The sequence below is a fragment of the Rutilus rutilus genome (assembly GCF_951802725.1).
Source record: "Rutilus rutilus genome assembly, chromosome: 25".
In the NCBI taxonomy this organism is placed as follows: domain Eukaryota; kingdom Metazoa; phylum Chordata; class Actinopteri; order Cypriniformes; family Leuciscidae; genus Rutilus; species Rutilus rutilus.
In genome coordinates, this window is record NC_140229.1 from 14,180,925 (window position 1) to 14,207,758 (window position 26,834).

Below are 26,834 nucleotides of genomic sequence, written 5' to 3' on the forward strand. Positions count from 1 at the left end.
TCAGTGCGGTTGCTTAGAGGTTTCTGTGTAACGTTAGCTTTCTTTCACTTCAAGTCAAAAGAGCTCCAGTCTCAGGATGATTTGTGATCCTAACTAAAGAGACTCAAGCTGCTAAGGTAAAACGTTTGAGTTTGTTGTAAAAAACAACAAAAAAACACTCCATGTTTTATCCAGAAAAGAAGTACTTCACTTTATACAACACTAATTCAAACAGCATCAAACTTTATTGAATAAAACACTAATAAATCTTAAAATAGGAATGAATAACACATTTATCAAAAAGAGTACAGTCAGACAAAATACTTTTTGTATATATATAAACAATCCATAAATATTTTTTTATTTTGTGTTATCTTTCAAGGTTTAAAACTGGAAAATACAGGCTTCGGTATATATAAAAAGCCCCTTTTCAAAAAGTATTAAATATCTAAAGGCACTGCAATGCATTACAATTGTATGAATACATTCATTTGGAGACACATTGTCTGATAAACGATCAGAGAATACAATTTGCAGCTAGCCTAATACAAGACAACAGCCCAACAGAGACATTTTGGCATACCAGGAAACAACACGCTTAAATAAATAATGTAAAAACAGCAAACTTTGGCACAAATCTCTTTGCCTGTTCGATACATCTTAAAGACAAAGTCAAATCATCCTAATCATCTGGAGCAAAGTAAAAAAAAATTGCCAAGAAAAATGACATTTCCAATAAAACTTAACAAAGGAGAAAAACAATCCTACTCCCTGCTGTAGCTTGTAGCTTGAGCAATGTTTTGTTCACTTGAAAAATGTAAAAAATCCTGACGAAGGTCACATGACAGAAGTCTCAAATAATTTTTATTTTGCAATCTACAGCAGTATGTAGGATTTTTCTCTTTACTCCCTTTTATGTCTTGCGTTCAGTTCATTTGTCTGTAACCATTCAGTAATGAGAAGGGTGTTTGTTTATTGTCCAAGAAAACAATAAAGACCTTTTCAGATTTAAAGTAATATTGCTTATAATATCAAGCTCTTTACCAGTGCAACCTGGAAGAACCTTCAAATCACTGTGTAAACTTTCAGGGTATAACCAGTACATGCTATACATCCCACATATGTCACTGAAATCTTGAAGATGATGTGAGGAAGGGCTTAAAGTTGAAGCCAAATGTCTTTGAAAGTTAAAACAAGGCACACTAATGTCCTGGTGTAGTCAAAATCATCTAGATTGTCTCTTGTGCAGTGAGCCTCAGTTTTCATATGAAGTCTTTACTGAAGAACACACTTTTCCTTGTTGCTGAATTTTCTACGTCTTGCCTCCAGACCTTTTTGCAGTCTTTCATCCTCCTCCAAAGCTCTGCACATACAAAATACATACAGAGCATGTGTATTTGAAAAATCACATAACCCATTTATAATTTTCAGTCACTGCGTCCGAAATCGGATACTTCCTTACTATACAGTATGCGAAAAACAGTACGCCAGCAGAGTAGTATTCGAAAAACAGTAGGCAAAAAGTCCCCGGATGACCTACTACTTCGGTAAGATTCTGAAGTGTGCATTCGATGGACACTTTACTATCCCATGAGGCCATGGGAGAGGATTTATAAATAGCAGTGAAGAGACGTAACTGACGCTGGAAGGTCACATGATAATGACAACATGGCGGATGTAGTACGTCCGGATTACATTTATAATACACAGTCATACTATATAGAACATACTTTTTTAACGGTCGCAAAGTAAGTTCAAATTCAAATGTAGTACCTACTCAGAGAGTACGCAATTTCAAACTTGACTCACCCTCTCTCTTTTGCATCCATGTCTCTGACCAGCTCATCCCGCTTGTTGACAAGCGACACCAGCTCCTGCAGCAGTAGCTGTTCTCTGTGCTGCTGGGCCTGAGTCTTCTGCCAGTCTGAGTGATGGAATATGAATGTGAGTGATGAAATACTGACTACTGAAGCTATGGGCCAAGCAGGGGATTATTTGTGTGTGTGTTAACGGACACCCCCCTTTATATATACACTGCTCAAAAAAATTAAGGGAACACTTAAACAACACAATGTAACTCCAAGTCAATCACACTTCTGTGAAATTAAACTGTCCACTTAGGAAGCAACACTGATTGACAATCAATTTCACATGCTGTTGTGCGAATGGAATAGACGACCGGTGGAAATTATAGGCAATTAGCAAGACACCCCCAATAAAGGAGTGGTTCTGCAGGTGGTGACCACAGACCACTTCTCAGTTCCTATGCTTTCTGGCTGATGTTTTGGTCACTTTTGAATGCTGGCGGTGCTTTCACTCTAGTGGTAGCATGAGATGGAGTCTACAACCCACACAAGTGGCTCAGGTAGTGCAGCTCATCCAGAATGGCACATCAATGCGAGCTGTGGCAAGAAGGTTTGCTATGTCTGTCAGGATAGTGTCCAGAGCATGGAGGCGCTACCAGGAGACAGGCCAGTACATCAGGAGACGTGGAGGAAGCCGTAGGAGGGCAACAACCCAGCAGCAGGACCGCTACCTCCGCCTTTGTGCAAGGAGGAGCAGGAGGAACACTGCCAGAGCCCTGCAAAATGACCTCCAGTAGGCCACAAATGTGCATGTGTCTGCTCAAACGGTCAGAAACAGACTCCATGAGGGTGGTATGAGGGCCCGACGTCCACAGGTGGGGGTTGTGCTTACAGCCCAACACCGTGCAGGACGTTTGGCATTTGCCAGAGAACACCAAGATTGGCAAATTCGCCACTGGCGCCCTGTGCTCTTCACAGATGAAAGCAGGTTCACACTGAGCACATGTGACAGACGTGACAGAGTCTGGAGACGCCATGGACAACGTTCTGCTGCCTGCTTTCATCTGTGAAGAGCACAGGGCGCCAGTGGCGAATTTGCCAATCTTGGTGTTCTCTGGCAAATGCCAAACGTCCTGCACGGTATTGGGCTGTAAGCACAACCCCCACCTGTGGACGTTGGGCCCTCATACCACCCTCATGGAGTCTGTTTCTGACCGTTTGAGCAGACACATGCACATTTGTGGCCTACTGGAGGTCATTTTGCAGGGCTCTGGCAGTGTTCCTCCTGCTCCTCCTTGCAAAAAGGCGGAGGTAGCGGTCCTGCTGCTGGGTTGTTGCCCTCCTACGGCTTCCTCCACGTCTCCTGATGTACTGGCCTGTCTCCTGGTAGCGCCTCCATGCTCTGGACACTATCCTGACAGACACAGCAAACCTTCTTGCCACAGCTCGCATTGATGTGCCATTCTGGATGAGCTGCACTACCTGAGCCATTTGTGTGGGTTGTAGACTCCGTCTCATGCTACCACTAGAGTGAAAGCACCGCCAGCATTCAAAAGTGACCAAAACATCAGCCAGAAAGCATAGGAACTGAGAAGTGGTCTGTGGTCACCACCTGCAGAACCACTCCTTTATTGGGGGTGTCTTGCTAATTGCCTATAATTTCCACCGGTCGTCTATTCCATTCGCACAACAGCATGTGAAATTGATTGTCAATCAGTGTTGCTTCCTAAGTGGACAGTTTAATTTCACAGAAGTGTGATTGACTTGGAGTTACATTGTGTTGTTTAAGTGTTCCCTTAATTTTTTTGAGCAGTGTATATATATATATATATGTATGTGTGTGTGTGTGTGTGTGTGTGTATGTATGTATATGTACATATACAGACACGCACATACATATATAAAAATTGAATAATACACATATATTATGTAAACACACTTTTATGTTAGATGTGATTAATCGATTTGACAGCACAAATTTAAATGGACTGATTTCATTTTTGTAATGCCAGCCATTTATTGATTATCAGTCAGGATTGTTATTATTAAATTAATCTTATATATTAGATTTATCAACATCAGGCAAAATATTAATGTATTGTTAAGCTGTGACTGACCAGCGTTTCCATTAAATAACTCATATCAGTTACATGTCTTACCTTCAATAGCCATCATGGCTCTGAGCTCTCGGTTTAGCAGCTCAAACCTTCTTTCTAAATCCTGCTCTTCTTGCCTGCAAGGATAACATCATTAATGTTTATCGGTGTGGACTGAGTGACTGTGTCTTATATATCACTTGTGAATGCGAGTAATATTATCAGGACATACAGCAGCTCCAGATGGTCTTGTCTCCTGATCAAAGCATTCTTCTTGTTGACCAGAGTGAACCACTCCTGAATCAGCTTCTCTTCTTCATCTTTATCACTTCCTGTTAAACAGATAATAATGAAGTATCATGCTGCATTCCAAGAGTTAACTTAAAATCAGCTTAACTCTTTCTTTCTATGTGAGTTTTTTTCTTACCTGTCTCCATGAGCTTTCTGAGCCTTTTCTCCACGACATCAGCTCTTCTGTCTATGTGCTTCTGTTCGGTTTCCAGGGCCTGGAGTTCACTCAACACATACTGATTGGTGTCCTGTAGACACTGGCCAGGAAGTACCACAGGGAGAACCACAGGGAGACATACATAAAACCAGACAAGAGAGTATCACAGACAGAGAGAGAGAGAAAAAGAAAGCGAAAATGGTTGGAAATGGGGAAGAAGAGAGATGATGCACAAAGATAATGGAGAGGAAAGGACAGGCTTGATTTTCCTGGAAACAAGGAAATTAAAGGTGCGGTATGTAAGAATGACAACTAGTGGTCAAAATAGGTACTGCAGTCCAATTAAAAATGTCGGAGATCGTTGTTTCTCCCGCCACCTGCTCCTCAGACTGGACGGCGCTCACACGGGTTGCCAGTTTGAGGACACGCAACAGGAACAAGCGCAATGGACAATGAAAATTGCCAAATTGTCACTGTGCAGTATCACAGACCAAAACAATAACAAACATTCCAGCCTGGAAACGCACATTTCAAAGTAAAATGACTGGCTGTAGAAGTGTTTTTCAGAGAAACGAGTGAACTTAGCATATTTCCTCAATATATGCAAATATATTATGGTATTTTTATGCTTTAGTAGAGTGAAAAAGTTACATACAGCACCTTTAAATATGGGATGGTAAAAGCTTGTGAATCAGGGGCCGGATTCACTAAAAGGAAATTTCTTAAGATACATTCTAACACTGTGTCTACACCAGACGTGAGTGGGTCTTAAGAAAAAAACAAACAAACTGAGCCTTCCTAAAAAATCTTTTTGGGAATGCAAAATATTCTTACCTTTATTTTTAAGTTAGAAAATAAGAGGAAACCGCAATTAAGAGGACTTTTATTTTTAAGAATGTTTTGTGAATCCAGCCCCAGAATTTGAATTCTATGATGGTTATTGTAAATTTAGATAGTAGGGCTGCACAATATTGATGAAAAATGTGATGCGCGATAACTTGTTAAACAATGCGATATGCTTTATGATAATCCTATATTTAAATTATATATATATATATATATATATATATATATATAACCAAAATACATGTTTCACGATTCTCTAAATCTTCTGCAGCAACTGCAGGTGACTCTTCTCAGTTTGCTATGAGATCATTGTTGACATGCGAGATGATCACGAGTAACAGTCTATTCTCTGCCATCTGCATCAACCTAAAACTTTTACACTTTTTTGTAATTTTTTTAAGTAATAAAATCATTTAGTTATCTCAAGTCATTGCGATATGCATATCACGATTTGTACATTTTAATATTTCATTCATTTAATTAATATATTGTGCAACCCTATTAAAAAAAGACATTGTCTATGTATTTGACATGCAAATTGGCAAATTTTATATTTTAAAATCACAAGCTTTGAGGTTATCCAAGAATTTCATTTTTTTTTAAAGATGTAATTTTCTCAAAGACAGAGGGCATACTGACCATTGTCTCATTATCTGCTGATTTAACATCATGGTTTTCTTCGTGAGGTTCTGCAAACACATATCAAATGGCAAAAAGAGGTAAATTAGAGTGTGTAATATCAAATCTTTCCAAATTCAATAATTTTTTAGGAAGATGTTTAGGTAGGTTACCTATTTCAGCACTTTTTCTTGCAGCTGTTGAGCCATTTGTTCCTTGAACTGTTGGTTCATGTTTTTCTGACTGTCAGAGGTTAGTAGAAAAGATACTATTAGATTAAATATTGAAACATAAATGCGAGGAAAGGGAACATTTAATGTCCTTTACCTCCTTTGGTGGCTCCTTTGAATCAGGCTCATCCATGGATTCACTCTTCAGCCGTGACCGCTGTTTCTTCACCAGATCCGCATCTCGTATGTGCCCGAATCCTGATCTGGAAGCAGCTGCGTTCGGTCGTGGCGGGGCCACAGGTGTCTGCGCACCTTCTTGTGTATCCTTACTGCCCTTCTCATCCTTTCCCGCACGTTTAGTCCGAGGTGGAGGAACAAGACCTCCGTTGGGCTTCGCCACAGAGTCACTTCCCTCCTCTCCCAGTGAGTCCTTGCTGTTATTGTCTCCTGACACAGATCCAGCCTGGAGCCTCTCCGCACAGAATTTGGCAGCTGCTTGTACATCCGCCTGCTGGTTTGGCCCGGCTACTGCGTAGCTGGACTGACTGTTGTTCTGCTCAATCTGTAACACGCTCAACTCCTGCCCGGTGAAGTGAGCACGGATTTGGCACAAGTACGTCATGACGATCAAACGATCTGGCACAGAGAGAAGGACCATGTCTGAGGGCTCCAGCAGACGAGAGATTCCCTGTGATGCAAAACCATCAAAAGCCTGAAAAAGAAGAAAAATAGGTAGCAAGAATGGGTTTGTTTTGTGTTTATAGTTAAAAATTGTCCATATGGAACATCTGCTTGAAACAAACTTACATTTTTGTTGTTTTGCTTTATGTTGTGAGGCTCTAATGCATCAAAGTCACTGGAAAACAACAACTAGGTCAGTACATAATAACAAATTCATTCAATCAGATATGTTTTACAGTGTTTAATGAATGTTTTAATTGTACAGTTAACAGTTAAATGGCGACAAAGAATATATAAATTAAAATAAAGCCTTTGAAAGAATTTTTGAACCCTAGCAGTTAGTTTTGTTTTAACATCTGTATTTGGGAGAGTCATTCAAGTAATTATTTTATAATTCATTTTAATTAATTCTGTAATTGTTGTCATATATGAACAATAAGCTATGAGTTTCCAATATTAATATTCTACATTACTTTGTATAAATAAAATTTATAAAAATTAACAATAAAATAAATTATTTTAAATTCTGCAAGTTAATTTAGGCATCACAACATTATATTGCACAATATAAACAATGGATATTCATTTTGAATTTGCCAAAAATGTAAAAATTAAAGTGTTATGATGGCAAAGATAAATAAAAAAATAGAGAAAATTAACATGCAGAATTAGGTATTAAATTTAAAGCTATCAACCGATATGCTACAAATACATCGCTATATTTTTTTTTACAAAATGGCTGTTAATTGAACCAAGTAATCTATAAAATAGGTTTTTAGGCTTTTGAATAAATTGAATCATACTAAGAAAGAATAAGTTTGTTTTGAGCTGGGTACGAAAGACATGAAACTCACATTATCTCAGGGTGGAAGTGATGTAAGATGGCACAGAACGCCAAGCCATTACGCCAAGAGGTGCTGAAGTTTGTGATTTTTACTCCCTTATAGTTCTTAGTGATCTCTTGACACCACTTCAGCAAGGACTGACTGGAGGTCACCAGACCAGGACTGGGCAGTGGACTGGCAAACTGTAAAAAAAGAAAAAGACCTGATTAGAAAAAACTAAAAACAGTCTACATTTAACATGCACTTTAAACAGCAAATGCCACTCACATCCCATGCAGGCACTGCTGAACCCTCTTTATTTGATTCATCTATTGTATTTCCTATTGTGAGGTCCATAGGTGGTGGAATAATTTTCTTTTTACTGCGTATTGGGGGCACAATCACATGACATGCGTCTACAGTGGTCTGGCCATTAACCTGCACACTGCCTGGGCTCCCAGATGGTGTCTCGTTCCCTTTAGCCTCTGGGGTTACATTAGAGGAATCCTTTTCTTGAGGATGACCAGACCTGTCAAAAGGACAGTAAATATGTAAGACATTCTGACATGACTTCTTTGCCCCGTGCTACAATAAATACACAATTCCTCATCATTGTTCTATCTTCACCTAGTTAAAGTAAAAATGAAATTGTTCTGCTATGCAAAATGGGTCTTCCTCTGCAATGCTTAGAAAATTTTGGGTGTTGTTTTAAAGGTTGATGAAAAGACATGCAAATATTAATAAACAGTGTTCAACAATATATTATGGTACTCAAACAACATAATATGGTAAAATAAGGCTGAATTTTAGTGTTTACACGCCACTCAAACTTACAATTCATCAGGCACTGATGGTGGTCTATCCTGCTCTATTTGAGCCTCTTCACTTCTATCAATACTTAAATCTGGTTGTTCCTTGTTCTTAGTTTCAGCTTCTGTTTCTGTGTTCTCTGTCTGGTTTGTGGGCTTAACAGCTGGCGTATCTTGGCACTCCCTTTCAGCTGCCATACATTCCAGCTGGACATTTTGTTCTTGCTTGTTTAACCGGACATTATCATCTAAAACAGCATTTCTAGCATTGGCTTCTCTATCATCTAACTTCAAATTCTCCAGTGGCACAGAGGAAGTCTGAGACTGACTGATGCCAATTTTCTCATCTATCTCATCATGAGAAATCACTGATGGTTGAGGTCCAATAGTATTTGTGATCTCAGTCTGATCTAAATTTGTCTGTATCACTTCCATGGGCAGTTTCATGCTAGACTTGAGTTGCAGGGGAGGAGTTGGAGGAAGTTCGAAATCAGACTTGCAGGGGATCAAGCGTTTCTTAGTGCGTGGAGCAGGAGCTGGAGGCTGTGTCGTCTCCTCTTCTACCATTTGACAAATCTTTGCTAACAGAACATTCTCCTCTGAGAGGTCGTCATCCTTTAGACAGGAACTTTCTGTACCTTTTGTTGGCTCACTGTGTCTTTCAAGTTTAGGAGAGGGGAATGGCCACGGGACCACAGAGCTTCTCGGAGAAATGTCCTGCCCGGAAATAACATTCTCATCAATGTTTATATCTGTTGGCTTCACTGTGGCTGCTACAGTAATGCGTTCTGATGCCTTAGTGATGACTGGGCTGCTCTCTTTTTCCATCTCAACTTTTGAAGTGTCGCCCTCTAGTGGTGATAAGTTATTCTCACTCATCTCTTTTGCAACATCATCGCACATCTGAGCAGTCTTTACAGTTGTTGCCTCTGTAGTTACATGTAAAGGAGTGGTTCCTTTTTCATCGTAATGTGGAACCACATGTTTGTTATCCGCTGCACCGCTACTGTTTTGATTGATGGCATCAGGGCCGACTTCCTGTAAAGGCACTGGGGGTGGTGACTGCATACACTCATCTTGACAAGGAGGGATAACTTTGTTAACCGGTTGGGAAATAGTTTCCGTTAGTGTAGTGTCTTTTAATATAGACACAGATTCTGATGGAAAGGCAGTCTGAGGTGCTTCAAGTGTCTGTATGGCAGTGAAATCTCTTGGTTGTGGTATTGGCTGTTTTGAGGATTCCTCTGGTCTGTGAGAAATGGGACACCAGAACAAAATATCAAAATGTTGCACCTTACCAATTTGGTTATTATAGCGTCCAAATGTTTTTCAGTAAAAATGCAATTAAGTGAAAATGGCACAATCAGTTCCAGCAAGGGGCTACAAACAGCAGCGTTAGCCCACAGTCGCTGTGTAACGTTTTCTGCTAACAATGTTTTGCAAGCTTGCAGCAGCAGTTGCAAAATAGACAAACAAGCTGTGAAATTTCTGTTTATTCCTTTCTGATAAACCACAGAGAGCCCAAAATCAAAGCCTGCACTTTAAAAAAAAGGAACCAACACAATATGTTTCATGCTCATAATGCACTACCACTCAAATTTTTGTGTCGGAAAGATTTTTTTTAAAGAAACTTCTTAAGGCTGCCTTTATTTGATCAAAAATACAGTAAATTTTTTTAAAATTTGAAATAGTATTACAGTTTAAAAACTGAATTTATTCCTGTGCTGGTAAAGCTGAATTTTCAGCAGTGATTACTCCAGTCTTCAGTGTCACATGGTCCTTCAGAAATCAATCTAATATGCTAATTTTGTGCTCAGGAAACATTTTTTATTATTATCAATGTTAAAAACAATTGTGCTACTTAATATTTTTGTGAAAAATAGTGATATATTTTTTTTCCAGGATTTTTCAGGATAAATAGAAAGTTCAAAAGAACAGCATTTATTTGAAACAGAAACATTTTGTAACTATAAATGTCTTTTGATTGTGTCCTTGCTGAATAAAGTATTAATAAAAAAATCTTTGACCCAAAGTTTTTAATGGTAGTGCATCCCAACCCATCTCTTAGACATAAGATACATTAAATGCACTGCTTTATGTCACACACAGACACCACCAGCCCATGTCACAGACAAATACGAATAACGATTAGAACGCTTGACTGTCAGCCAGACGGAACATTGCCAAAATCGTGCCGATCATATAAGGAGGGTCATAAAAATGAGAGGCAGTGCATGCAGAGGTCATGCACTTACCCTCCATCCATATATAGCTCAGCAGACCACACTGTCCCTAAGTCTTCCTGACCCAGTTCAAATTCCAGCTCCTCTGCCATAGGCCTTAAATCTGCTGTCTTTATCTTTATCTTTCCAGGAGTCATCTTGCCAAGCAGAAGTTCTCCATGTCCATTTCTTTTTGGGCTTTCGTGTTTTTTTATTTCCTCATAGTCTACCACCAGACTACCACCAGCACTGATGTTTTGCACCCCTTTCTTTGCAGGTATGTCTTCTTTTGTGGTTTCCAGAGGCAAGCATGTCTCCTTGTTTATCTTTTCATTTGATATTACACTCTCAGACTTTAATTCCATCTTCATGCTTTTGTCATTTCTTTTTGATGTACGCTGGGTTTTCTGTTTAGAAGGACTTCCTTCATCCTGGGCTTTGAAATTAATGGATCCGCTTTGAGTTTCTCTGGCAGCCAGTTTCAAGCACTCCACCAAGCTCATGGCCACCGGCTCGGCAGTCTGAATATCTATCTGTAACTCGCTAGACGGTAACAAATCCTTGATTAGGTGTTCCTGGGGCTCATCATCAGTTGGATGCTCCATTTTGGTGTCACAGAAGGCCTCGGGAGGGAGAATTTCAACCACAGATCCATCTTGATTGTCCAAGATCGTGTCATCTTGAACATCAGTTTCTTCAGCACTTGGCTGCTGTAGTATAGATGTCATGGTCTCATAACTAAAGGACGAGGACATTTAAATGACACAATTACATTACACCATGACAAAACAAATGGTTTCCATTCACAAAAAGGCTGTTTTTGATTTAGACGCGAAAATCACCAGCCAGTATTTAATCAATCAAACAAGCAAGCTATGCTTCTCATCACTACAGGACACCCTAACTGTGGATGCCAAAGCTTCCTTGCAAATGCACAATCACACCTAATAACAACCTTTCAGTGTTTCGGGGAAATGAAATTATAGCCATGCAGATGCCGAGGCCAAAGAAGCTCTGTGCAAGTCTCAGAATTGTCCCACACTTACCCTTTGTACAGAACACCGAAAATCCCCCTTATGAAGCCTACAGATACCTCTTCCTGATCAGAAACAGAGTCAAGTTCCTGTTTGCATGTGTCCATTGTCCTATCTGTTCCTACATCAATCTCACGGCCAAGTTCAGTCCCTGAACAGACACCTACAGTCCTGAGATCTTCTTTAGGTCCAGCTTGAGTTGTCCAAATTCTCTCACTGCCAGTTTGCAGCAGCATCTTATCATCTGAATCTTCCACTTCAGGGGTCTTCTCTTTGTTTTTTTCTCTCTGGCTCTCTCTGATAGCATTTTTATTCAGATTGTGGTGGAAAGGGGACAAATCGAAGGAATCCTTTTGCTCCTCTGGCTTGGTTTCTGATGTTTCCTGTCCACGTTGGCTGCCATGGACCAAAAAGTGTAAGTGACAAGAATATTCTTTGAATTTTAATATTTTCTCGCTAACATCTCAACTCCCAGCAAGTAAAACTAATGCTTACTCTTTAAGAGATCCATTAGAAACACAGGCAGAATAAATAAATAGTCAATGTTGTTAATATAATGTTAATATATTAACTGTCACTTTTGATTAATTTAATGCATCTTTGCAGAATAAAAGCATTAACTGTTTTAAAACAAAAAAATCTTACTGACTCCAAACTACAGTATGGACGAATCTATGCAAGCCCAGTTTGCAGTCCGCACAAAACTCCATGCAGTGAGGTTAACAAACCTCACGCACTTACCCCCTATCCAGGACCTCTTTTTCTGGTATCGACTTGGCCATGCTAACAACCTCATCACTTTTTTCTTTTGTCTTCTCCTCTACTGTGGCCCACAACACACTCTCTGTTTCAAACGTGACCTCTTTCTTTAAACCATTTTCGTCAGACTCGGTATCCAGAGACACGTTGGGCGTCAGAGGGCAAAGTTCCTCCAGATGCAGTGATGTCCTGGTTTCCTTTGCAGCAACAGCAGGGGAGATCACAGGAAGTGAAGGCTTCATACGGACCTGTATACTGACTTTGAAAGGTTCTTTACTCTTCTCCTTAATTGTCTCAGCTGGTTGTGGTTTTAGGACATTGGAGGGCTGCTGGGACACTGGTTCAGTTAAAACGAGATTCTCAGCACCCTCAATTTGGTTTACAGCTTTTTCTTCACTGTGAGGTAAGGAATAGGGTTTATGACACATTTTACTTACCTTGTTTTGATCAAACATGCATTAATGAAACTTTATCCACATTCATTTGCCTGCTATAACACTCAGTAGTACCAATATCAATATCAGCACATTTATATCCAATTCATCAAATATGGCTTTCCGAAACTCACTCTTATTGACGCATGAGAGTGCACAAAAGCCCCCAAATACCATTTTAACACACTTAATCGTATGAGACATGTGACAAAGCTCAAGCATGCAAGCACTCGGCCATGGATGAACATTAGAGACCATGTTGGGCACTGTCAAAATGTCTCTTACCCTCCATCTAAAGATTTTTTTGAGGACACTTCAGCTTTATTTTCTTCTTTTGGCATCTTGTGAGGCGTTTTGTGCTTATTTATTTCCTCATCTCTTGTTTCCTCCTCCTGATCTTTTACATTCTCTTCCAGAGAACTCCAGATTGGCACTTCTGCTTGGGTGAACGGAAGTGAATGGACCTCCATGCTCTTCTGCGTTAACACTGTGCTGTCTGACTCCTTTACAATCGGCTCACTGACTGCTGGAGTTTCTTCTGAGATGCATTTAAGGACTTTGGGCTCCAGGGATTGGGGATGAATAGGAGGAAGCTCTTTGGGCAGAGCTGTTATCTGAGGGGCAGCTGCTTTGAGGCTAATGCTAGGCCTGTCATCTGGAGTGAAGGCCATTTCATTTTGACTGAGAGAATAACAGGGAACAGAAGAATGAGACAGGAAGAAAATAGTTACAGATAGAGAAAAATAAGAAAATTAGCATTTAGTAAAGAGTTTAGTAAGTTCAAATACACATTTCTGGAGAATTGATGATGCAATTCTACAGAAGTGTCATTTTGTGGTTGGCGAAGAAGATATAACAAACCTATCTGTTCATACTGAGGTCAGTTAGTATATTTAAAATGTGTTATCTATAAAAACAGAATTTTATGTGCCTAACTATTCAAATGAACGTCATTAAAGGACAGATAAGGGTTTATAGAAACAGGAAGTAGCACAAAAGAGGAAAGTTTAAATTTGCAGCAGTTTGGGAGTGTAATAGTACCATGCGAGCAACACACTCACCTTTCCACAATAGTTAAAATCTTGTCCAGCTGATCCTTCTGGGACTTTAGCTCTCTCAAACTACTGTCGACCTTAGATGCAAGGACTTCTTCCACCCACACTTGACTTTTTTCCCTGGGAAGATCCGTAGGTTCTTGCTGTGGAGGTGATGAGCTGGATAAAACATTGCGGATATTTTGTTCTGTAGGGGTAACCACAGTTGAAGCAAATTTCTTGATTATCTTGTCCTCGTCTGACTTGTTGAGGTCGGCACAAAGCAGAGCGCCCTTCGCTTTCTGCTCATTCGGTTCCTCTTTTGGAGGAACTTCCCCTGCTGATTCAATTATTGTGTTTTCTGGTTGCTGTAGTAAGTCATCATCGGTTATTGAAAAGGTTTGAACCAGACTGGACTGCATTGGCTGTTCAGTGTCAATTTTGAGTGGTTCTTTCTCAGGGCGACTGCTAATAGTAACATCTTTAATGGGTTGAGAGGTAATGATCACTTTATCAAAATCGGCCACTTTAAAATCAGGCTCTTCCTCAGCCAAAGGTGGTTTCTCTGCAATAAAAACTTGTTGATTTTTCTTTGTAAGAGTGGAAACCACTGATGAGTGAGGTATTGTTGCTGGAGCAGAGAATGGGTGTGGAGGAGGGACAGTCCCAATGTCCAATTGCTCAGATCTGGGAGCTTCCACAGGCGGTACTCCAGATGTGTCTAAAGATGACTTGCCAACAGGCCCAAGACTGGGGGACAAAGATACTTGGTGTCAAAGGTGGCAAATATGGGGTGAGAAGCCACAAAGCATGGCAGTGTTTGGTAAGATTAGATGCAGCTTTTCCTTAGACAGCACTTTGTGTGGCAGCAATGTTAGTGGCGAAAGAGAGATGCAGGATTGGAGTGGTGAGGGAAAGCAATGGAGAGTTCAAACATTTACACAGCTGGTGTAGGCAAATGTCATGGTCTGTTTATGATAGGCTCATCACAAGGTCATGCATTTCCCCATTGGTATTAAGGAACAGTTTTTCTCATTTAAAGAGTTAAATGCATATTCATGCAGAAACGCTTTATAAACAGAGCAAAATACTAAATTCTAATTACACCTCTGCCAATCAGACTGTGTCTGCAAAGTTGATATGTTATTAGTGAATTATAAAAATGTTTTTTAATTGCCCACCTTTTTACAGCTGTGGCAGGTCTGAGCTCTTTTCTTTCAGTGCTGCTGGTTTCAGGTTGACGGAGGGAGGAAGGAGATTGTTGATTCGCTATACTAATGCTGCAGACTGTCCGATGTTGCTCTTGTTTGGGCTCGGAGGTCTTCAGATCTTCAGCGAGTAAATCTGTGGAACATAACAGCAAATTGAATCAGAATAATTATTAAAATAAATAAAAGCTAATCAATCTTAATCTATTTGGGTTTCAATCATTTTTAGGCCTTTTACATCATTAATGACAAGAGTGAAGAATACTTATTCACCTTGTAAAAATGGATTTGTTTGATCCTCCTCTGTAAGTGTGTTAAGCTCCCTGGATATTTCTGGAAAACAATTGACATACAATAAAAGCAAAATTTTTAAATAATTGTAATAATGTATTGTGAGTTTTATTAAGTTTTAATTTTTGAATTCATTTGAGATAGGTCTCACTGCAGAACCGCAGAACCATACGTCATAGCAGAGTGAGGACGACAGCGCCAGCCTAACAGTCTGATGCCGGAACCGCATACCATACATATCCACCTTACCTACCCATAAACCTACCCATCTCCACCCCCTGATCCCTAAACCCACCCCTAAACCTACCCATCTCCACCCCTTAGATGCTTTTACCCCGCCCACTTCCGGCATCAGACTGTTAGGCTGGCGCTGTCATCCTCACACTGCTATGACGTATGGTTCTGCGGTTCTGCAGTTGGTTAATATTGATTCATTTTCAAAGACAACTGCTGATTTGAGATGACATGAGTGGAAACGTCATTGCAGAGTTTTATGCAAATAAGCAATCTCTAAAGTGGGATTTTGGACCAATGAGAGTTCCCTGTAGGCGGAACTATCTAGCATGACATGGCAAACATAAATAATCTAGTCGCGTGTGGTGGTTGTAGCTAGTTACAACAAAAACCTTATATTAATGATAGATGTAATTTAGGGGCCGTTTACATGACACGACAACTAAAAACAAAACTTTTTATACATTTTTGCCGTTCATTTACATGACAATAGCGTTTTGGGGGCCTGAAATGCAAACTTTTGAAAACTGGTTTCAAAGTGCAAGTTTTTGAAAATGATACTGTTATGGTCTCTGTGTAAACTACAAAGGCGCAAATTTGTGGAAACGGTGACGTCATGTGCATGCGCATTATGTGTTCAAAAATAACAACACTGTGGTCTGTAAGCGAACTTTTCAAAAGCGCAAAGGAAAAACTTTTCCGTTTTTAGTTCATCATTGTTGTGTAAATGTACCCTTAAATCGCAAAATAAATCTTCTAGTACATTATAACCATTAGACCTATCACCAGTTACACTAGTTCCTATTACGGTCTCTTTTAAAGCAAATGATAGGCAGTTTAGTACCTGACCGTGCAGAAGAAGATTGAGGTGAACAGCAGGGGGCATTTGTGAGAGCTTCACTGGTTGACAGTGCAAGAGCAGAGATAGAGGAGGAGACAGTTGCTGGGGTAAAAGAGACAGGTAGAGGTTTGCTAATGGGGTAAGAAAGGGAGACAGAGGGAGGTGGAGGTGGCTTGGGGAGTTGACTAGAAGGGCAAGATGTTTCACAAAGAGCTTCAAGATCTGGTTTGCTCAGCAAAGGAATAGCAGGTTCATTTAGAGGGACACTGAAGAAAGGAGATGTAGAAACCGCCATCGTCCGCTCATTTAGCTCTGCAAAAGCTGTGAGAAAAAGATGGAAAATATATACAAAAAGAAGTAAAACAGGCGAAGGAAGATTTTAGATAGATCAACCTAAATAACAGGCATTCCTTGATCAAGTGTTAGAGGCTCAGTTTGAATCAATATATATTTATCTGAAGCAAATATTGATCTAAACATCAGAGTAGGGGCTTTCAAACTTTTTAAGAGACAATCACATATGATGAAGATGGAACCTTTCCTAAAGTATAAAGGCAGCTATATATTTGTATGTATAAAAAAGCATTTATACTGTTTAAGAAAAATAATATATGATACAGTGCGTGCTTAATTATTAAGTCGTTATTCTGATCATATTTTCACAACACTTCCGCTTGTGATTCTTATTAAGTCGGGGTCATATTTTAGGATTGTTTACCTTAGCAATGTCTCTGAGAACCTGACACTTTACACTACTGGAGACTCCAAGTAGGTTCTGGAAAATGGTGGCACTGGAGACTAAAGGGTTCCTGATGGTTTCACACCTAATTCTTCACCTTAAGTCTTAAAGTATTTTGCAGTTAACCTGCTTTTTTGTGACCCTGCTGACCCAATGAGCATTTCGCTGTCTAATGGTCATGCCTTGCTTTTGCAATTTCTAGTATTGGTTCCTTCTCTTGGGCATTTCATAATTTTGACACTTCAGTGTGAGTAAAATTTTGGGTAAAACTTCCAGCCCTTGTTAACAATAAGTCACTTATAGATTATATACTAAATTAATACTAGTTACTAATATTGATGTGGTTTGGAATTGGAAAAATGCGCTTGGAAAAAATATGAACAGAATATCGACTTGCATAACAATTATGCACACAGTTTGAAGACAAACTTAAATGATTTTTAATTTTTTCAATAAAGTAAATTTAAATATCTTTAAAAATGTGTTTAGTTTTGTTTGTTTTTTTACAATTGCAATTTTTACCATTTCTGACCAATCTTTAGAAAGCAGAATTAAATATATTCCTTGTAGTAATATTAAATTTAAAAGGAAATTTAAATGAAGTGATTGTGAACAAATGTTCAACATATTTAATTAATACCTTAAGTGCACTTGTTAACTGTACTTTAGTATTGCTGCCTCTACTGTTTACATGCAGTCTGGAAGATTTCTCAATACCTGGCACACTGCCAGCAGATGGATGGTTAAGCGTTTCAGAAAGAGAGAGGGAAGAAGTTTTGGGTTCGAGGAGAGGGACGGGAGTGGGGGATACAGGGCGAGCACCAGGGACAATCTTGGGCTTAAAAACATTGGTGCGAGGTGCTCCAAAAGAATCTGAGACAGAAGTGCAATGACACAAAGAGAACGCAGACCACGTGAAAGAAGAAAATTAGTCAGAGATGCAGAAAAAGTGAGAACAAGAGACAGTGGCTAAGAGGAAATGAATCTTACTTCTCCAAAAGCTTAAAGTTTCCTTCAGAGTCAGGCTAAGATTTACTATTCCTATTAGAATTACAGTAAATGTACTCTGACTTGCATTTAGTCTGTGAATGTTTAGAATTCATGAGTCTTTACCTTTCGGGAGCACAGTGGGAAGATAGGGAGAGTGAGAAAGGAAGGGATCGGAAGGGGAAGAAAGAGAAGCCCGAGGGAGTTTGAGCAGAGGATAGTCAGAGGTCACCGGACCCTCCGGAGGGGCCTCGGAGCCTGACAGTCTTCTTGGAAAAGGCACAGGAGCTATAATTATAGAGGGAAAAATAGATAGATAAACAATATGTAGTCCAGGCTTTGTCGAGAAATACACAGATGCATAAGCGCTATTAGAATTGTTTCTCTGGGTGATGACTGTAAAAGAGCATTTGCATGGGTCCATTTGCAACACATGGATGTGGATGTCAATGAATTCACGCATGCACACTGCAGCTAAATACGGCTCTCACACTTCTTTTTTCTTTTTAATTTTAATCACTATTCAAAATTTGCAATGCGTATGTGGCCATAGTGAATTTCAGTTCTCAGAAACTGCACCACATACCCAAATTTCGCAGCCCTACACATTTTTTTACACATTTTTTCTAAAACTTTTGGCCAAATCCTCCATGTAAAGTCAAAGATGACAATGACAATGAAATGATACCACATGACCCTAGTGTTTGTCAAAAACAGTCCGCAAATCAGCCAGGAATTGGAAGAGTGGAAGAAAACTACCAAAATGTTCAAAATGTAGATGGCAATAAAATTACCGACTACCAGTAAATGCTGAAATGACTTCACTTCCTCAAGTGAAACAATTACCATTTGTGCAGTGCTTTAGACACATTTTTATGAAGAAATATAAGACTAGCAACACGAAAAGGTCAATAAATATTCACTTCCGTTGAAAAGTTTGGGGTTGGTAAGTTTTTTTGTAATAAGTCTCTTATGCTCACCAAGGCTGCATTTATTTAATCACAATACAGTAAAAACTTAAATATTATTACAATTAAAAATAACTGTTTTCTATTTTAATATATTTTAAAATGATTTTTTTTTTTCCTGTAATGGCAAAAAAAATTCAGCATCATTACTCCAGTCTTCATTGTCACATGATCCTTCAGAAGTCATTCTAATATGCTGATTTGTTGCTTAAGAAACATTTCTTATTATTATCAATGTTGAAAACAGTTGTGCTGCTTAATATTTTTGAGGAAATCATGATCATTTTTTCTCAGGATTCTTTGACAAAAGAACAGCATTTGAAATAGATATTTTTGTCTTTGCTGTCACATTTGAACAATCTAATTTGGTATTGTACCTGAGATGGCGATTTTATCAGAAGAGAAGACCTTCAATTCCAATTGAAGTACACGTTGTTACCATAGAAGCTATATAACCATACATACAAATAACTGTAATCAAGCAGGAACGTCAACTAGCAACTAACAGTATAGCAGGCCACTCGCTGACCTACAGTGGTTTAATTTAAGTCGAGCTATGGTACCTGAGCCAGGGGATGGCTGGAAGACTTTGGGCAATGCTGGGGGGAGCAAACCAGTAGTATTTTGCTCTGTGGGGGAGTCAGGTGGGGCCTGTAGCTGGGCAATGGGTGGTGGACGTGGTGGTCTGGAGCGGGCGGGTGAGGGCATGGTGCGAGGGGTTGGACTGGGTGGGGTGGGTAAAGGTGGACGTGCTGGCAGGTCAGGGTTACGGATAGTGCCAGACGCTGGGCGTGAGAGGACACCATCAGCAGGCCTCTCCTTACCACTGACTGAGGTTAGCATGAAAAATGGAGGGAGAAAGACAGCAATAGAGTGAAAGAGAAAGTAAAAGAGCAGTATTGAGGAAAAGCAATGAGGCAAAAGAGAAATATAGAGGTGAGAGAGAGAGAAAGGTCATGAATGTATCATTAAGGATGGTGGTGCATCGTCATAAAAGACATTTAAAGGGTTAATTCACCCTAAAGATAATATTATTTTCTCACCCTCATGTTATTCCAAACTTGTACGCTGTTATTTTTCTGTTATTTATTTTTATTTTAACACTAAAGGAGAATTTAATGCTATTTTCCAACAACAGTTCACAGTAGCCGTGTCTGTCCCAAAAAAGTAATTTTGTAAAAAGTAAATTCCCAGGCCCTGCTTGATTTTAAGATGGTCATTATTTCCCATATATTACATATGACAGATTTCAGTTATTTTTTAATTACTAGTTAAGTAAATTTTCCGTCACGTGATCTCAGGGCAAATCTATTTCATCGGCATACAAAAATAAATGTATACTACAGTTCAAACTTTGGGGTTGGTAAAAATTTGAACGTTGAAGAAGTTGAAATATTATTACAACATTATAATATTAAAACAACCTTGCTTAATACAATTATTTTTGTTTATTTTTTTTATATTAACTGACTCCAAACCTTTGAACAGTAGTGTACATTAATTTTGTAGCCAAGATTTTGCTTTGAGACTGCCTGATGTATATTTTTTTCAGTATTTGACAAATGCAAGTTGTCTTTCCAGTTACATTTATGTCATTTGACATAATTGACATAATAAAAACAATAATTATGCACCATTCTAAAATAATCTAAACTAATCAAATCAGACACAATTTCATATTTCACAATGCATCTCAATAATGATATGAAGAATCATAAACTTTTGTTAAGAAAGAGAGTTGCATGAATATGTTTCAAAATTCCTTTTGTGTTCCAGTAAAAAGACATGAGGGTCCTGACAACAACATGAGGATGAGTAAATGATGATTTTTTTCATTGAGAGGTAAACTACACCCTTTAAATTAGATTTAAATATTTTCATGAAATGAATGATGAAATGCAAGTCAAAGCAATGGAGGACAAAGAATGAATGTGATAATCATGTGCAACAAAACCACATCAGTGAAGAATCATATTCCTGAAACATTCTAGGAATATTTCAATGGAAATAATTATTTGAATGTGGTTTTATATGAACTTCATTTTTATAAAGAAAGAAAATTATATCAGTATGATCAGACACGTGATTTGACTGAAAAGAGTGTATAGAGAGAATATGCAAAGAGCATGTAAATATTAGTACCTATTGCTGAAGGGCTCTTTATAGATGCAGGTCTCTTTTCTTGGGAGCGTGTTGGTCGAAGAGGAAGGTGGGGTGCTGACAGAGAGAGAAAGACAGAAGGAGAAGTTCTAGCATGTGAGGAAGTAAGGGTTACTATGGTAAGAGAAAATATGCATGCACCAGTAGTGATTCATGCAAGATGGCAGATGAATAAGGATATAAGATAAAGAATACAAGACATGAGTATGCAAGTGTTTAATAAATACATTGGGGCCACAAGTGAAAATGCATCTATTGTGTATCTGTTCAACTTAATGCTTTAACTTTTCATTACAAATCATATTATCAGCAAAACAATGTATATTTCTTCTGCATTTTACATCATAATGTTACTTTGTTTCACATTTTCCAGAATCCAAAAAGTTATTTCCAAGTTTAAAATGTACTTTGAATCCTAGATTTTCAATGTGGTTTCAGACGTTTGGTCCCCATTGTATATGTTCATTGTTTTTTATAATACCTGTAGCTGCAGTACTGAGATTAAGCCCACTACTGGATCTCTTATCCTCCTCTTCATCACTCTCATTAAAGTCGTCCAGGTTCCCAATGTCTGTTGGTTTTACACTCATCAGACTGGCGAGACTCTGCATGTCCTCGTCCCTACAGAGGAAACCCATAACTGGTCAAGAACTGTAAAGTTATTTGATCTAATGGAGATTAGGCATGGAATTCTTTTGCATTACATCCTAATACAGCATCTCTACAAGGCTGTATTGTTTTGGAAATTCTGCTCTGCATGCTTCTTGACATGTACATGTCAGGAAAGAAACTAACGCCAGTGTTCAACAGCAAACCATTTCTCTTGTTGGATTCAAACACACTCCAAATATTTTGAACCGAAATGAATGCCTTTTGTTTTTGCAACAATTTTCATGCATTCGGTTTTGGTGCAATCACATAAAAAGATTTGCTGTGGTCACATTCCCACATGATTGAATCTAAATAATTAAACACCATATGCAAGTGTTATAACTTCCTGAGCAAGAACTCCATGTGGATGAGGTCAACAGGGAGAACTCACGTAGCTTTCCCCTCCTTGAGGAACACACAGGATAAGGAGAGCTTCAGCGTGGCCTCCACCACCTTCACCGACAGAGGCTTCATTTTGAGCATCAGGTCCGTCTGTGAGTGTGTTGCACTGGCAAACTTCTTCACGTTCAAGTCCACAGAAGCCAGAACTTTCCGACTGCCCTTAGCTGTCTCCTATAGAACATCAGAAAAGGTAACTTTGAGAATAATTAAAGCATATTTTTCACATTTTGTTATTTTTGCATTTTGAATTACCTATATATATATATATATACACACACACACACTAACACACATTTACACATCACTGGCCACTTTATTAGGTACACCTGTTCAACTGCTCGTTAACGCAAATATCTAATCAGCCAGTTACATGTCAGCAACTCAATGCATTTAGGCATGTAGACATGGTCAAAATGAGCTTCAGAAACATGAAATTTAAAGAAATTAAATGTGATTTAAGTGATTTTGAATGTAGCATGGATATTAGTGCCAGACGGGCTGGTCTGAGTATTTCAGAAAAAGCTGATCTACTAGGATACAACCATCTCTAGGGTTTACAGAGAATGGTTCGAAAAAGAGAAAATGCTTTGTTGATGCCAGAGGTCAGAGGAGAATGGCCACACTGCTTCGAGCTGATAGAAATATAACCGTAACTCAAATAACCACTGGTTTCAACTGAGGTCTGCAGAAAAGCATCTCTGAACACATAACATGTCAAACCTTGAAGCAGATGGGCTACCGCAACAGCAGCAGAAGACCACCCTGGGTGCCACTTCTGTCAGCTAAAAACAGGAAACTGAGGCTACAATATGCACAGGCTCACCAAATTTGGACAATAGAAGATTGGGAGATTTCTGTTGAGACATTCAGATGGTAGGGTCAGGATTTGTTGTAAACAACATGAAAGCACGGATCCATCCTGCCGTGTATCAATGGTTCAGGCTGGTGGTTGTTTATTGGTGTGAGGGATATTTTCTTGGCACATTTTGGGCCCCTTAGTACCAATTGAGCATTGTTTAGATGCCAGAGTCTACCTGAGTATTGTTACTGACCATGTCCATCCCTTTATGACCACAGTGTACCCATCTTCTGATGGCTACTTCCAGCTGGATATTGTGCCATGTCACAAACCTCAAATCATCTCAAACTGGTTTCTTGAACATGACAATGAGTTCACTATACTCAAATAGCCTTCATAGTCACCAGATCTCTGTCCAATAGAGCACATTTGAGATGTAGTAGAATTGGGGATTCGTATCATGAATGTGCAGCCGACAAATCTGTGTGATGCTTTCATGTCAATAAGGACCAAAATCTCTGAGGAATGTTTCCAGACCCTTGTTGAATCTATGAATCAAACTTCATCTTTATTAAAAAAAACTCACATTCTCAATGAAAAATGTCCATTCTTTGTCTTCAAACTCATCTGCATGTGGGTCCTGTGAAACAAAAGCATATTCAAAAAGTCAACAAATTTACTGATGCAAATTATAGTATAGTTCAGCAGTTGTCAGTATCTTTAACAAGTTGTGTATGAGTTCATGCAATATATTTATTTATTTATATATATCGTATAGCTAATAATAAGATGCGATAGGTGTCATACCCTGTAGAGTGTGACGGTAATATCCACGTTCTCGGGTACGGGCCACACCACCATTCCCCTGTAGGGATTTTTGATGCCTGGCTGCCATGCATGAAGCTGATGAGAAAATAACAACACTGTCAGTCATAATAATCCACATTGTACAGCAGTTGTAATCATTGTAAATAAAGCATTGTTAAACATAATAATTTAAGTGTCAGTACACTGTTCTGACTGAAAGCTTGGGAAGAAAATCAACTTGAAATGGTGGATTCCTGGACATGCATAGTCATAAACTAAATTACCTTCGCTTTCATGAATAATTTTGTATCTAGACTTATATTTTATAATATTTTGTATATTATTTATTATGTGTTTCAATAAAAACATTGATTAATATTAAATAATATTACTTAAAATATCTTATTTATATAGGCAAGGCAAGTTTATTTATATAGCACATTTCATACACAATAGTAATTAAAGATTAAGATTCTTAAAATTCCTGATCAACTGCCTGATCACTAAGTTTTGGTGTGCCCCTGGAAGAAACGGAAGAAATCGAGAGTAAGGTTTGTGATTTTATAGACAATTAAAGATTGTTTATCTTTGTACCTTGGAGCAAATGCGTCTGTTCCTCCTTGTCCACACCACTCTCAGTTTGTCTGGTTGCCTATAAAACAAAAATAAAAGAGTGCTGAGTGGGAGTTTACAAGTTGAATAATGAGTCTTTTACTATTGATAAGGACTTTTACAATAAGACTTTTCAGTGCTTGCTTAAAGTAGCAGGAAGTACATATAAAGCCTATACGAAATGATCTTGAAAAAGCCACTGTGGCGTTGCTTGTTTGTGTATGTGTCTACAAAAAGCTACAGGCAGTGAAACAGATCTTGCGATCTGGTCTCCCAGTGTTACCCAGAGGCAGAAAGGAATCAATAAATGCTGCCAAATGTTTCAAACCCAAAACAAAACAAGAGCACATGATGCAAGGCCTTGCATACAAGACGAATCCAAACTGGGTGAACCTTTTACTCACAAACAAGCACCAAGAACAAATAATTGAGTGAGGCTGATGCATGAAACGTTGTCTTACTAAATAACCAAATGTCAATTTGGTGTCATTTGGGACATGTGGTATCTATTACATTCACTCCCCTACATTGCTACCAATACGGCCAGATGAAAATGTAAACAAGTCAAAGAAAAAAAGCTTTTAAAAAGTTCCTGTGCTGTTTAAGTCTGTTTATTGAGGTCACACAGCACCCTGTAGTCCCATATAAGCCTTATATCTGATATCCAGAACATTATGATCATATATTGCCAGAAAAAATGCAAATCAGTAAGTGTGGAGCTTTAAACACAAATTAATGGAAATCATATTTATCAAGTGTACAGTGTACATGTACACATCTGCTCTGGCACGTTTCCTAAATAAACTTGGCCTTTTGTAGTGAATTGTTCAGATGTGAGCCCATTGTACACCTCTGAGCTGTTCATTGCCATGCTCGCTGCATTAAGAATTGGAGGAAACTCGGCAAGGTCACATGACCGAGCTGACTTTGGCTCACAGCACAAGGGGTGTTGGTCTCTGATCTCACTGTGTTTACAAACAGCTGTTCGCATGTAATAATGGCGACTTATATTTTTGGGTATAAGGGTTGTCATTAAGCATACTGAAGGGGAAAAAAAGATTTGTTGTATACGCCACTGTTCAAAAGTTTTAGATTTTTTTGTCTCTTGTGCTCACCATGGCTGCATTTATTTGATCAAAAATACAGCAAAAACAGTCATATTGTGAAATATTATATTATATAAATAATATATTTTAAAATGCAAATCATTCTTGTGATGTCAAAGTGTCAGTGTCACATAGAAATCATTCTAATATGCTGATTTGTTGCTCATGGAAAATAGTTTTGTGGAAACAGCTTGTTAAAAAACAGCATTTATTTGAAATATATCTTTTTTGTAACTTTATAAATGTCTTTACTGTCACTTTTGATCAATTTAATGCATCATTGAAGAATAAACTACTATTGACCCCAAACTTTTGAACGGTATAGTATTTGCTCTTATGATGTTCCAACACAAAATGAGGATTTGCCCTGTTCATCACACAAAGCTATTACACGGCTTCAAAACATGTTTCCATCCAAAGTTGCAAATTTAACTTATGCGCAAAATTGGAATATGGGTTTAAACCATTTGTGAATAAAGCAGCGTTTCCATCCCATGTGTTCAAGAGAACAAAATTGTCACTTCCTGGGAAAATGGCGCAAAATATATGTAATAAAAATGGAAGTTGCTGCATTACTTGACTTGCATAAATGACGAAACGCAATAAATGCTGTCATGTTATCTTGCATTTGGATGCCTGATGTAATGCAATCATGTGAGACAGTTCTGGTAAGTCATTATACAAAATTTTGGTTGAGGTATTTCAGAAAGATCAAACAGATGCTGTGCAATGAAATTGGTCCACTGGTTAGTCCAGTTATCCAATCACATCCTCTGTTGAGGCAAAGTCATATGAGTTTTTTGTTGCGCATCGAGGGATTTATTCGGTAAATGTGTTTTAATCGCAGTTTATGTGCATGTCTTCTTATCGGATAATTTTTTTTTATCTGACTCAATTGAGCGCATACGTTTTTTATGCGCATTTTTTTAATTTCTGCGCATATTGCCGTTTCCATACATTGTTTTTTTTTAATGCGATATTCCTAAATGCGCATAAAAATAAGTGGATGGAAACATAGCTATTGTAGCGTATGAGTCACATGGACCAGATATTTTTATGGTGCTTTAATGAAGTCCCTATTCATTCTATTTGCATGGAAAACCATGACCAGAATATGAATAGAAATTGCTACTTTTGCATTCCACAGAAGAAGGTCAAACAGGTTTGAAATGGCATGAGTTTCAACGAAGGGAAAATTAATAACATCCCTTTAAAATTCCCGAGAATATGATTCTTAATGAACGTGGTCCAGATGTAAATGTCACAGTAC

At 38.5% G+C, this 26,834-nt stretch overlaps 2 protein-coding genes across 8 annotated transcripts in view; both read right to left on the reverse strand.

Moving 5' to 3' along the window:
• Positions 1–3,743, reverse strand: part of faub (FAU ubiquitin like and ribosomal protein S30 fusion b) — a 35,126-nt gene extending 31,383 nt beyond the window's left edge. The window contains exon 1 of the mRNA XM_084401183.1: positions 3,740–3,743. The gene's annotated coding sequence lies outside the window, so the exon portion shown is untranslated. The remainder of the gene's footprint in view (positions 1–3,739) is intronic.
• The window catches only part of ehbp1l1b (EH domain binding protein 1-like 1b), a 29,170-nt gene continuing 2,541 nt past the window's right edge, over positions 206–26,834 (reverse strand). Inside the window, exons 2-30 of one of the 7 annotated variants that reach the window (XM_084401174.1) lie at positions 24,441–24,498; positions 23,847–23,942; positions 23,626–23,679; positions 22,230–22,411; positions 21,669–21,808; positions 21,170–21,244; positions 19,591–19,857; positions 18,186–18,347; positions 17,790–17,945; positions 16,337–16,654; positions 15,241–15,300; positions 14,941–15,103; positions 13,787–14,509; positions 13,011–13,406; positions 12,274–12,687; positions 11,545–11,928; positions 10,532–11,236; positions 8,302–9,525; positions 7,906–7,996; positions 7,498–7,670; positions 6,770–6,818; positions 6,120–6,674; positions 5,966–6,035; positions 5,814–5,863; positions 4,308–4,428; positions 4,113–4,212; positions 3,944–4,017; positions 1,789–1,903; positions 206–1,342 (exon numbers count right to left, since the gene is read on the reverse strand). In XM_084401174.1, the coding sequence (XP_084257300.1) occupies positions 1,255–1,342; positions 1,789–1,903; positions 3,944–4,017; positions 4,113–4,212; positions 4,308–4,428; positions 5,814–5,863; positions 5,966–6,035; positions 6,120–6,674; positions 6,770–6,818; positions 7,498–7,670; positions 7,906–7,996; positions 8,302–9,525; positions 10,532–11,236; positions 11,545–11,928; positions 12,274–12,687; positions 13,011–13,406; positions 13,787–14,509; positions 14,941–15,103; positions 15,241–15,300; positions 16,337–16,654; positions 17,790–17,945; positions 18,186–18,347; positions 19,591–19,857; positions 21,170–21,244; positions 21,669–21,808; positions 22,230–22,411; positions 23,626–23,679; positions 23,847–23,942; positions 24,441–24,498 (7,063 nt within the window). In that variant the 3' untranslated portion in view covers positions 206–1,254. Of the gene's footprint in view, positions 1,343–1,788; positions 1,904–3,943; positions 4,018–4,112; positions 4,213–4,307; positions 4,429–5,813; positions 5,864–5,965; positions 6,036–6,119; positions 6,675–6,769; positions 6,819–7,497; positions 7,671–7,755; positions 7,997–8,301; positions 9,526–10,531; positions 11,237–11,544; positions 11,929–12,273; positions 12,688–13,010; positions 13,407–13,786; positions 14,510–14,940; positions 15,104–15,240; positions 15,301–16,336; positions 16,655–17,789; positions 17,946–18,185; positions 18,348–19,590; positions 19,858–21,169; positions 21,245–21,668; positions 21,809–22,229; positions 22,412–23,625; positions 23,680–23,846; positions 23,943–24,440; positions 24,499–26,834 lie in introns of all 7 variants that reach the window. The other 6 variants (XM_084401173.1, XM_084401172.1, XM_084401175.1 and 3 more) reach the window with 6 other exon arrangements.